This window comes from Diuraphis noxia, unplaced genomic scaffold (genome assembly GCF_037042655.1).
Source record: "Diuraphis noxia isolate RWA-SAM2 unplaced genomic scaffold, SU_Dnox_SAM2 contig0002, whole genome shotgun sequence".
Lineage (NCBI taxonomy): Eukaryota > Metazoa > Arthropoda > Insecta > Hemiptera > Aphididae > Diuraphis > Diuraphis noxia.
In genome coordinates this window covers 52,336,475-52,350,616 of record NW_028301712.1, presented here as the reverse complement: position 1 = coordinate 52,350,616, position 14,142 = coordinate 52,336,475, and the positions used below count along the sequence as shown (strand labels likewise).

The 14,142-nt window shown below is 27.9% G+C and overlaps 2 protein-coding genes across 6 annotated transcripts in view; one reads left to right on the top strand and one right to left on the bottom strand.

Moving 5' to 3' along the window:
• Window positions 1-14,142, top strand: part of bma (SCY1-like protein bma) — a 197,980-nt gene that overhangs the window by 16,358 nt on the left and 167,480 nt on the right. The gene's annotated exons all lie outside the window — the stretch shown is intronic.
• Window positions 5,263-5,758, bottom strand: LOC107166223 (uncharacterized). Its single transcript, XM_015514795.2, has 2 exons — window positions 5,530-5,758; window positions 5,263-5,462 (listed from the first exon to the last, which is right to left on the bottom strand). Exons 1-2 carry the CDS (start codon window positions 5,756-5,758, stop codon window positions 5,263-5,265), a joined length of 429 nt encoding a protein of 142 aa, XP_015370281.2.

The following is a 14,142-nucleotide window of genomic DNA, read 5'->3' as shown; positions in this document are numbered from 1 at the left end:
TACACAAGCACTTAGAAAAGGACGACACGATTACACCAACCAGTGAGCGGTAGAAAGTTTTGTAAAAGGTTTTGTTACTCTACCTTAATTGATTTTGTTGATTTTCCTAGAAAATTATTTTTGGGCATCCCAGCCTCTTTTGCAACACAAAAAAACTTAACGTTTTACTATTAAGTCTTACGATAGTCGATAATATTGATATTAGGAAATACGAACTGTTTTCTTGATAAAACACGGATTTTCATTTTAGTCCACGGTTGAGGTTAATATAAGTTTGGATGACATAAGGTTGAAAATATGCATGATTGGGTTATTTATTACAATTTAAGTTAATTTTAACATATTGTACAATAATCCACTATGCCATGATATTTTGATAGGTATAATCTTACATATACCTCAATAAGTATTTGAAGAAATAACATAGTAATATGCGTGTGATTAACATATTAATATAATACTAATTGAAATAGTCAATTCCGTTTAGTAGAGAGAAAAATATTTCGCTTGTTCATATATATATATATACATACATGTAATAATTATGTATTATATATTTTGAAAAAATCAACACTTGGTAATAATTGAAATGCAATTCATATTATAATTATATTTCACTAAGATAATGTAGTTTTCATTTTTCTATACAAAAATCATATAAATTTTATTCATTTAATTTTAAAATTAGAATATTTTCATACTATCGCTTAAATCATGTTCTCGTAAGTAGAATGTTGAGTGTTAGTTTTTAATATTATAGAATATTTTTATATGCAACTTGTGTCAGGAGAATACAGTTACGATAAAAACTCGTATACTAAAATTATCATGCCAGAAATCGATCAGAATTAAATTATGATAGAAGAATTTCGTGTTTAACATTTTATAATTATTACACTGGTAAAAATCTACAACTACATAAAAGATTGTGATAGTCATAATTATTAAGTAGTCAGGTAGTGGTAACATACTGTTAATGAGGTTATACAACAATATAATAATATAGCCTACGTACTTCTCTTTAGTGAATTTAAAATTAAATAATTTTCTCTGCAATTGAAATACGAGATTTTGGTTAATATTTTTCACGGGGATGAGATTTATTTTTGTTAATGAATATTATAAACTTATGTTTTTGCACAGCATGTTTGATTTTTAAGTATTTTGATTTTTTAGGTATTTTGAATTTTTTTTTTTAATTCATTAAATTTATTGTGTCAATTCACCTAGTATTTTTACAATGTCATAAATTTACAATTTTGATCATGTGTTTACATAGTATTTAAAATTTTTAACTATCAATTTTTTAAAATTTTTACTAATTTTTGGTTAATTATATGCCCAGATCCGTGTCTGAATCTGAGGTGTCTTCTTTGAGTGAAATATTTTGAATTTAAAATGAATGATGAGTGTTAATTTTATTAAGTATTTTCTATTGGCGAGACAACATACCGCACATGCCTTATAATAACATTAAACCCAATACCAGAGTTTACTTTGAAGCGTTTAAATTAGGAGTAAACCAAACTTTCACCGTGTCGTATACTATAATTATATTAGTCAGTGTGTTATAATGGTTAATTGTTAATTCATTATTTACCATAGATTTCTATTTAAATGCTATTTCATTTTTCAAATACATCAAATATGTTTTTCATTATTATTACACTGATTGTGCTGTGTCATTTTATTGTTATTTGGTATTTTTTTTTCGTTGTAGTTTATTTAAATGATTAAATCACATCAACAAGTTCATAATAATAATTCCTTAGGGCGTTTACGGATTTTTAGTTTTTGACATATAATGACGTCATAGACGTACTGTAACTTAAAAGTAATAAAGAAGCTTGGAAATGAAAAAAAAAAGTTACACAAGGGTGTTATAAAAAACTATTTTGTTCATATTTTGGGTTGTAAACGAATGCTCAAAACTGGATAAAAACACGACACGTTGAAATTTTAATAACGTGTACTACTGTACTTTTATACTATATGTGCGTGACTAACGCTAACATATAAAATAATGATAGCAATTGATATATAATTACAATAATAAAGGTATTTATCAGTATTTTTCAAATTTGTTCGAAAAAATTAATTTTACGAAATAAAAATTGTACCAAAACTATAAAGTAATCGAATAACTGCATTAAATCGATATCGTTGGTTATTATATTAAACATTTTTTGTATAAAATATGCTCAAAAAGTATGAACTGTCATAATAATTATGCATTATGTATTTTTGTTTATCTAAATTTTAATAGACACTTGAAACGCATTCATATAAACAAAAAAATTTGTTTGCTGTATTTGAAAACTAATATTTATCCAGGGAGAGTAAAAAAAAATCCACATCCAATGAATTTAAATCTATTTTGAATAGTGAAATTTATTCTTAATATTTTCAAAAAACTTTATAATGACTTACCGACGATGTTGAATTTGTAGGCTAAGTACATTTATAATAAAAATAAATAAGCCACTCTGATCCTAAATAATGGCGATCTAAGTTACCAAATTTAGATCACAAATAACGAGATAAATTATATATTTGAACACTTAAAATATTAATAAAATATTATTGCGTCAAAATTACTTTATAAAAGTTATTGTACAAAATTATTATTAATAATTATAAAGTTTGTAAAACAAAATTATCACGACACCATAAAAAATGTGTCATCGCGTACGAATAAAATAACCATACACCCCGGTGCGTGTAGGTACTTGATAACAAAAATAATATTAATAATAATACCTAATGTTATACAATATTTTATATTTGAATTTTATTACGGTCTTGTTGACTGATGAACTGTGCAGCGTATAATATACTCCTCCAGATTAGTACATCATGTATAGTAGGTAGGTACGTCACGTATTCCGTAGTCGTGTAGCTTCATGTCAATTAAATGTGAACCTCTTTTTTCAATGGTCCATTTCATGTATGATCCGTGAAAAGTCGTAACTGATTTAATTATATTCATCCCACTCATTTTCATTAGTGTCATCTTTATCGTCACCATGTCTGGTGTATCACAATCGTAGGTGGATACAATAATAGTAGCGATGCACGATCATCAGTTGTTGTCTCGCCCGACGAAAGACGTATTTTAACATTAGTATTATTGCTACCTACATATTACATTGCGTCTTACCACGTTTATACCTTAAAGTGATCGGGCACAAATCATCGAATTCATTCATACCCACAAACCCACGCACAAACACATTCACTATAATACTAACCTACCTAACCTAACTATAATTTCCCGCTAAGTTATCTGAACCTACCCAATATTCATAGTCGATACAACAGTTCCGAAATTATGTTAACGACTCTAACAGTTTTAATAAAGTTTACCGATTTTCGAGGTCACGTAAGCAAGAAAAAAATAATTACCCTCAAAGAAACATTCCAAAGAGATATTATATAATGACAGCGATTGAAATAATGATATCATCTTGTAAACCAGATCTTATAACTGTTTGAATTGATCATCACCTAAGTTGGTTTCGGTTATCGGGACATTTAAATCAAATGGAAATCCAGAGCACAAATTTTAAGCGTTCGAGCTTTGTTTAGAACAATGGATGAACACATTAAAGAGACACAGGCATACAAGAAAACAATAATACAGCCTGTGATTCGAGTGTCTTGCGAGGGTAAGAAAATCATTGTTCATCCAGTTTGTTTGGGTAAAAATAGGCGAATTTAAAAAAACTCGTTATGGGTAATAAAAACTTAAGTTAAAATTTGGGAAACCGATTAAAATATATTTTTATTTATTATTACATACCCACTTCATGTCCTGCAAGAAAAGCTAGAATACTTTAAAATTAAATTCTACAAGATTTCTTGGTGCGCACACGTAAACGTCTAAATGTCTAAACTCCGTATCATACACTCATGAGACTTTTTTTATTTAATTTTGAAATCACATTTGGCTTAAACAGTTTGAGTACTATATGTAGTTTAGGATTATGATTACATTTAGGCTCCATAATTTTTTTCACATTGCTTAAATTAACTTTATTGTAATATTCCAGAATGTTTGTTCGCATAAACTAAATTAAGTACCTTAAACTGTCTTAAAATGTCTGCTATGTAATTACTATTTTCAAACTGTATTTTAAAATTATCGAAATTATTGTTAAATGTACACAATGAAATTTTACTGACTCATAAAATACTGATATACAGTTGTTTTTTGTGATTTTATCTGAAAAAAAAAAAATAAATAATTACCTAAGTAATGCACTTTAGTGCTTAATTTATTTTAAAATACTATAAAAGTTATACACTGTGAATACGAGAAATAAACTATAGTCTAACTTACTGTACGCGTTCTATAGAAAGCCGAAAGGCAAACCTTTTTGGAGTGAATATAATAAAACATTAAAAAGACGAATTGTTCTGAAGGTGTGAAAAGTTCTTAGTCATCATTTATACTTTTGTACCTCGTCTCTATTCACTATGCTCGTGTTATGAACTGTATTTACTCAGGTCGATGCAATATTAGCAACCGACACCTTTCGTATTAATAAAATAATAACTAGTGGACTGTATAAAAATATGTGTCTATAATAATTAACAAACCATAAACGGTGTTGTATTGACACTTGGAACACTATAAATTATAAATATAAATAAATTACTACAAGTGATCTTGTCGTCCCGTGCGACGAACAAGTACATATATGAAAAACCAAAAAAAAAATGTTACTACAACAAAAACTACGTATAAAAATCCAATACAATGACGAATACAAAAAAAAACAAACATATCACACGACACACGCGATACGATAATACCTAACCACACCAAAAATTAACCGTAACAGTATGATTAAATCATAATAATTATAAATAATTCAGCAATCAGCTGATATGCAAAATCGCGTACCTATACAATTACACATAATAATAATAATAATAATAATAATAAACAAAAGGTAGATTGCAGCACATAATTGCCGCGACATCCCGGCACCCTTGAAGCACTGTGTTCAATCCGATCAGACGTCATCGGGTAGTGGACATAATTTAGTCACAGGTCTCTTCATCAGGAATCCGTTAGCCGTTATCACTGTTACAACCCGCACGACTCCGTCCTAACCTGGGTGGACTGCTTGGATTCGGACCATTCGCCAGTTTAGGGACGGAACGTTATCTTCTACGAGGATAGCCAAAGTACCAATTTGGATGTTAGCAGATTTCTTCAGCCATTTGGTTTGCCCTTGAAGTGAGGATAAATACTCATCGCCATCTTCGCCAGAACCCTTGTTGGAGCTTTTGAAGCATTATCCACTTCTTAAGACGATTGCTAGGAACATCGGTCACGTCAGGCTCTGGTAAAAGTTCTGAAGACCCTCCAAGTAGAAAATGATTGGGTGTCAACACTCGATACTCGGATGGATCAGGAGATAAGGCAGTAAGAGGTCTTGAATTGAGGCATGCTTCAATTTGAGTAAGTATTGTACATAACTCTTCAAAGTTTAGATTAATGCCGGCGACTGTACTTACAAGATTTTACTGCCGCTTCCCGTAGACCGCTGAAATAGGGCGCTCCTGGTGGTATAAAAATCCATTGTAAACCTTCGGACGCTAAATCTTCATGTACTGTATGACCAGTACGTTGCGCTGTATAATATTGACGCAATATTCGTTGAGTACCGACGAAATTAGTACCATTATCGGACCAAATATGTGATGGTAGTCCGCTTCTAGAAATAAATCTACGTAAACACGCCATGAATGCATCCGCACTTCATCAGTTACCTTGATTGATAAGTCCCATTGTTCCAATGTACGTAGATCCAATTTACTACGTATTATACCGATCAATAAGTCGTCCCAGTGCTGAACTGGACGCTTTAGCGAGCGGAGAGCTTCGATGTGCTTGGTGAACTTAGATAAAAGCTACCGAAGTTCTAATGACGTTGAACCCGTTATTTTTGGCATATCCAACAGTGACCTAACGTGGGACTCCGTAATTAATCTTTTTCTCTCGTACCATTCCTTAAGCACTCGAATCGCTTCCTCGTATGAAGTGTCATTGATTTCCAGTGCGTCGATTAAATCCAAAGGCGCGCCACGTAAACACGATCTAAGATAGTGAAACTTGTCCGATTCTGACACGGACGAGCCTCCTCCGACACGTGACATAAAACAATTTAAAAACCGTTACCATGTTGCATAATCGCCGTCGAATGATTCTAATGGTAACGCAGGTAAAAGCGATCGCGTACGCGACAATATAGACGTACTTTGTAACGACGCGTTAAGCGAATCGCTGCCGTGTTGAACTGTAGACGATGATTTCACACAACGGGATAACTGGCAACTGGCCGGCAATGTGGTGGTACCGCGACTCGAATTCGTCACGGGTAACAATATGTTCTTCGTCGTGTTTGGTATCCAGCTCTTCGATCCACCCTTGAACGTCTTCGAACTGCAGGGTCATGATTCTCGGGAGCATAGCAAGCCTAGATACTGCCTCGGCAACATTAGAAACCGATTCAACAAACCGATCGACGAACGTGGACACCCTCGTAAGAGACGCTTTAATTTGCTCACGACGACGTACTAACGTAGCTGAGACGACTTTTCATTAGACAATTCATAATCAAGATTACTTGCAATCGACATAATAATTGATTCTTTTTAATACACAACACCATCCGGCCCGAAGGTCCAAAATGTATTTATTCAGGTCGATGCAATATTAGCAACATAATTACCGCGACATGAACTTTTACTATTTTCCGGTTCGTTGATACAAAAAGGGTAACATAATTATTCGATAAGGCATGTACAATAAAAAAAAATAAACGTCGTGTAAGTTTTCCATCTTCTAAAAGATAATAAATTTACCTCTCTTTGAATATTTAAAAATAATAATATTTTACGACGAGATTTTTTAATAATAGTAAACTTAAATTAAAAATGAACAATTTCTTACGACATTCTTTATACCGTTAGGATGTCATAATCTAATAATCATTGTTAATTAGTAATTGTTTTGGTTAGTATATATTATTATAGAATGATCGCATTTTTTTTTTTGATGAGAACGAAGTACTATAAATGATTAATTCTAATTCGAGACATATTTTCCGGTTACTGGCATATAATAGGAAACGGAAATAGCAAGTTCCATTGGCGCTATCGAGTGCAATGGAAAATCAAACATAATTTCCACCAAGTACTCACATGAAAAATTCAATTTTTTAAATTAACAAATATGAAATTTTACTCAAAAATTAAATCGTATAACTAATGTGAAGACTAAGTTTGAATGATGTTGACTAGTTTCAAATAACAACAAAAAATAAAGTTCTACAGTGCATTTACAAATTAAAGAAATATTATAACGTCATATTATAATATAATAGTTAGCACTAATAGATATCTTCAAAATTAAGTTGGATTTTAAGTTCTTAGACTTAAATAAAATTATATTATGAAGCTATTAACTGTAGGTAGATAAAGTAAACAATATAAATTATATTTGTGGTAAGTTTACTGTAACAGATGCTTTAATAATCTATAAGAATTACAAAATATACTTATTTGTTGATGTATTATTTAAATTATGTCATTATATACATTTTGTTAAATATTTGAATGATGACTTTGAATCGAATAAATGTGCTTTAATCATAAATGATCGAATTCAATTGTTAGAGTTGATGAATATCTCACTTCACATTTTATAAAATTACAAAAACTGATAAAATATATTTTATAGTATTAAATTTCAAATATTTAATAACTAAACATTCAAAATAACAACGGTTTATATTCTTGCACACAATTAAGATTGTTGTATATTTTCATTTAAATAACTTTTTCGCTCGCAGTAATTGAGTCCAGTATTGTACGAAGAAGTTTAGACTTGCATATTATATTATATTTATTTTAATTATAAAAGAAAAATAAATAAACATACTTATAAAATTAAATACTTTGACTGATTAATATTTAAATATTTAATCTAATTACAATAATTATTGAAACATTCATAAGTTCATAACATTGCGTTTCTACATTTTGTTTTATTTTACAACATATTTAACCAAGTTATTTGAAATTGGTTGAAAACACAGTTAACATATAAGTATATCAGTTTTTTTAAATGTTAATTTAAATGTTTAAAAGACTCTTAATGAGGAAATAATGTGTCTCTCTTGAAACTAAAATTTGTCCTGAACTCACTTATGACAGGTTATGACATTATATTGGAATAATAAAAGTTATACCACAATCTATAATAAAAAATATTTGACATTGATTGAAATTTATCAACATTTATAGTCTTTATTTTATCTAATAATTAAGTTATAATAATAAATGTAATTCACATTTTCTTAGTTTTATTTTAATTTCAATAACGAAACCCATTAGGGTAAATGAGCTTTTATGTCATATTTTAATATTTTAAAATGTTGCAAATCGAATTTGAATTGATTCCACTAGTAAGTCCTAATTTAACCTTTCTTAAACTAGAATTATTATTATTATTATTTCAACGTTTTAAAGTGGTTGAAGCTATTTACTCGTTAGTCGTTACAACAAAATTAAATATAATATAATATCTACGATATTAGTGTATCTAAATTTTATTTATTTGAAGTAATTATATCAATTATATTTGTGTTATTGTAGTGGTTATAACTAGATAATAATTGTATAGCTTGCTGTTTGCTGTATTTTGTTTGGTTATCGAATTTAGTCATGAGTATCCGTCACGGAATAATGACTGTTAATTTTGCCGTCAACATAATTAATTTATCTATATAAAGAAAATAATATATAGGCAATTTGATCAAGGCAATACCGTTATAATTTGAGAGGTAACTACCACAACTAGCTATATAAACTAGTTGGTAGTTAAATGCACGTGGCGACAAAAACAATTATGTACGTTTTCTGATAAAGTGTAAAGCAAGTGTATAATAACAACAATAACGAATCAAATAAATAATCCTGAATAACGAAGCTCTCATGACGCATGTGATGTAAAGAAATGGGTAAAGTAAATGTCGCAATCAACCGTATACCTGAACATTTTTTTAGATTTAAAATTAATTGTTGTCGTTCGTTTATACATTTTTTTAGTCGTTTATCATTATGATAATCATTACAACAATAATTATAGTTTATAGTTCATATCAAAATACATGCTTTTAGATAATTATTCTTAAGTGATAAAAAAAAAAATCTTTAATTTTAATTTTAATTTTAAAAGATATTATACGAATTTTTAGTTTTTTGAATTTTTTCAAGATTTAAAATGATGTGATGAATATTGATTTAATAACTACCTAAGAATATTCATTATTTATTAATTTTTTTATATTACTTTGCTTTATTTTTTAGATTTTAAACTACAATACTTTTAAGAAAATATTGAACTATTAAAAAATTATTGATTCATCCAATATTTTATTTTTTAAAAGTATTTTAAATTTATTGATAAGTGGAGTGGCAAAGCACCTTGCATTTTCACACTACTTTTCTGCTCATTCAAACTTTAAATTGTTTTAAATAATGGAGTAGGTATTGGTGATTCAGTATTCAGTATTCAATATTTGTTTTATTTTAATAAATCCAATAAATAAGCGACTAAAAAAATTAATATTTTTTATAGAAAATGTAACTACCAAGTTGTATACGATAATAACAAATATAACTATACTGAAATTTTTAAATACCGGGCACTGTTGGTCACCAAAATTTCTTCCAGTATTCGGAGGTATCCACTATTAAGAGGGGAAATAAAATTAATGCATATGTCATCGTTCAAAATATTCTGTCCGTTAAAGGAGGTTTTAGTGTATAAAGAAAATAACAAAAACAACAAATGTAACATTTTTTTGTATATATTCTTTATTCACATTGATAAATATTAAGGTACCTATAATATTGTATTATGCAGTATTGGGTGCTTGTATAAATTGAATATTGTTTAAACATTGACGTCGTTGTTATGATAATTAATTATATTGATTATAATATTATCATCGTAATCATCATCATCCTTCGAGAGTTATAAGATGCATAAATCGAAAAAATAATAACAAGCCGAGATATTATGTTGTTTTGTCGTTGTAAATCACCTCATGTTTCGTGAATGTTAGGTCATTATAATTACAGAATAACATAATTTTTAGATGTCACCAAGAGTATTATAACATTTTAGTGATGACATCAGTCATAAAACCACACCAAATAAAACGTCATTGTTCCCTTACTGATATTTACGCAAGCGTATGATACACACATATAATAATAAATTGTACTACGTTATAATATTATTATATTGAGACGAGGGTGACTGGGTTGTTATTGGAAGTTAATAAAAAAAAGATTATGCATTGATTGAGCCACTGTAATTTTGATTTAAATTAATTTTAAATTACGATTGATTTGAGACACAGTCACGAATTCTAATGAATAGGTATATAAGAATATAAATGAAAGCATGACGCGCGTCTTTTATAATCGGATTGCACTCTTTCGCCGCAATTGATCACTCATCTGGACGTTTCTTATATTTTAAAACTGTTGTGGTTTAAATAGTTTGTTTTAGTCTTTCATCATTAATTATTATAAAACGAGTAATTACAAGAATTATATATAATTTGATATGTACCTAAGACAAGCATTATTTAGACAATTATTTTTACGTTGAAAAAATACAGTAGGTGTAAATTTTATAAAAACTTTCTTTTGTTTGTCAACGAACGTTTCACGTTTCACGCTTCATCATTACACATTATTTCCTCGTTTTGTAATTATATTGGAACGCGGATAAGTGAGTTGTCTCCGGATTCTGTTAAAAAAAAAAATCCTTGCTCATTTCGTCCATTGTTGTCGACTATAACTCAGTCTTGGCGTAATGATTTTGTATCAATTGGATCACTGTAATTTTTATTGAAATAAATTTTAAATTACTATTAATTTTAGAGCAATTGCATGAATTCCGATGAACCCTAAATAGGAACAAAAAAGATAAAGTTGAGTTTTAGTTTTTTTTTTCTCGAACCAAGTTAATTGAACCATATTTCGCAATAAGAGCTGTGGACGTTACGTATTTTGTAATAATATTATGATCGTTTTCATAATTGGATTTTCAGCCCTTAATCTGATTTTTCATTTCCGCTAATACCTATTCCCAATGACTCGACACCCGAAGTAATATGAGTTACTATGGTTATACAAATACTATTATTATTATAATTATTTCAGAAACGTTTTTATTACAATATCACATTTTTTTAGAATCCGAGGTGGTTTGTCATATTTTCACATAATAAATATCTAATTGTTGTATTAAATTAAATTACTAAGAAACTAAAGAGGTGTATAGGTAGGTAACTTACATATAATTTGTACGGAAAGTAAAAATTAAATCTTTGAAATTTGAATTTAAATAAAAAATAATTTTCCGGGGACGATAATTCATATTTTAAACTGATTTAATTTAGTACTGCTTTGGTATTATTATCGTAAAAACATAGAATTTTTGTACTTTGACATATTTACCTTTAGAGATTTCAGTGAAAATAAAAAAAATCGATAAAATAAATATACCTAATACGTATGTCGGTAAAATTATAACGATCCTATCTCTCGACCACTATAAGTTTTAAAATTATGATACTGAAAATACAGCGAACGTTCAATAAATCGAGGAACCTTACCCCTTAGGTTCAAATTCAATAAATAATGATGCTTTTAAGATCATTTATGTCTCTTTGATTCATTGGATTTAATTCATTTTGTTTATTAATAATATTATTATAGTGCGTTCTAATTTTTTATAATTTTAAATTAAACGCGTAAATTTATATTATTTAATATTTATCAATTTTTTTATATGTCATCGTGATTGATTATCTACGAATTACAGATAAACTAAATAGCATTAAATTATAAAGTTTATATTAAGTTTTCAATCATAATTATAAATATGTATGTATTTTAAATAGATTATATTGTATTGACTTCCGTATTTTGCTCATGCCATGGTAAAAATATTTCCATTATTCACTGAAAATTATATTATAAGCTAAACTCGATAAAAAAATCCAACGTCCAACACATGCGTTTATTACTTTTATTGAAACACAATACTCATTTAATTACTATTATCGACCATACTTTCGAACAAAAACTTTTACTTTTTTAAACTTTTACCAATATAAAAATATACTGTGTGTGTGGAAAATTTTAATACCTACTAAATAACAATGATATTTTTTAAATAAATTATTTATAAATTAATAATATTATTTCCGTAGTTAAGTGATGAGTTAAGTTACTCTGATAAAAGTAAAAAAAAACATCCGCACACATTATTATAAAACCATTATTCAATCGTTAGGAATATAAAATATATCTACTAAGTCTACGTAGAATAACATAAAAAAATATGTGTAGTAAATTAAATTAAATTAGTAGCTACGTGAGAAGAATTGTTTATTTCAGATTTTGATTGAGTGAACAATTTTGTTTTAAAGTGAGTTTTTTTGTACGAAACCATATTTTAGAGATGTAAAAATATGTGCAAGTGTCGTGCAACACTTCAATGAATTGGAAATTGATGCAGGTTCTGGGGCATTATTTGAATACTTGAGTAGGTAGCTCAAAATAATATATAAAAAAAACCGAATAAAAAAGTGAATAATTGGTATTATATACTAAGTGTAATAGATAAAACCGAATTTTGGAATAACTTTTGTTCAAATTAATATTTTTTATTTATTTTATTTTCGTTCATTAAATGACCTTAGCGCTACATGTATAATCATTTTTTATGTTTATTTTTAGCACTGAGAATAAAAAAATTTTAATTTAATAAAAAATGTTTGGATAAATTCAAAATAGCCTATGTATGAATCTGGTTATAATAAACATTTTATTGTTAAAAATATTTAAATAAGACAAGTAGCTTATTTTTTAGAATTTTTTTGGTTAAATTAATTTGGAACGTAATAACTTTAAAAAAAATATGATTTTTGAGTATTTTCTGACATGAATATATTTTTTTAATTATTTACTTATCATATAATACTAAAAAGTTTTGTCATAGGTTGAATTAGCATTTTTTTTTTTTGGACAGGCCTTTTTGTTAAACCATCTATACTAACATTACTAACAAACGCCCCAATCTGAAGGCGTGAACTGTGAAGCATACTGCATTATACTACGTATCTAAATATCATTTGTGCGAGTTGATTAAACGTTATAATTTTTCATTATAAATAAAACAATAAAAAATATATTTATTATAATTTGTTTAGTATTAACACATTTAATTAAATATATTAACTGCTATATTTTAATGGTTTGACAATGAATAATTCCCTAAAAATTAGTCATTAATCATAATATAAGTTTGTGAATGGTACCTACGTTGTAGTGGGAATAACAGGAAAGACCAGTTTAAAAGCAAATTGACTTTGTGGCTATCGGTGTATAAAATTGTTAAGCTCTTTAAACGTAATGAGGCGAATATTTATATCGAACATGAAACGAATCGCATTTTCAGATCACAAAAAAAATGGTCCAATGATATTTTCATATAAATTCAAAAATAGGATTATTCATTAATCATTCGCAGGCAGCTGCTATTGTATCGCACAACAAAACCCAAATTTAAAGATGCATGTGCATATCTATACTATATGTATTATGTACATATTACATATATATGCGTGTACATAATATATATTATTCACCTATTTCCTGATCATACATATATACATATTATGTCTATGTGAATGGAACAAAATTGAATTAATTTCTTTGATAATAGATAAAATTTATGTTCATTAGGTAAAATAATATTATTAGAAAATAAATGGTTTGAATGCCAGTTAAACAAATTTATATCAAATTTAGTAAATTAACTGGGCACTGAATTATATTTTAAAACTAAACGGATCATATTATTGTATATCCATATAATAATACCACGTTACCCGTGAAATCCGATTCCGGAATGAATAAATTATGAGTCTGTCCTATACGTAAGCTAAGTTAGATTATTTGAAATGTTTTAGCATCAGCTAGTTTAGACTAGAATAGACTAGCAATCCCAAATGTTATAGTTCACACTTTATGAAA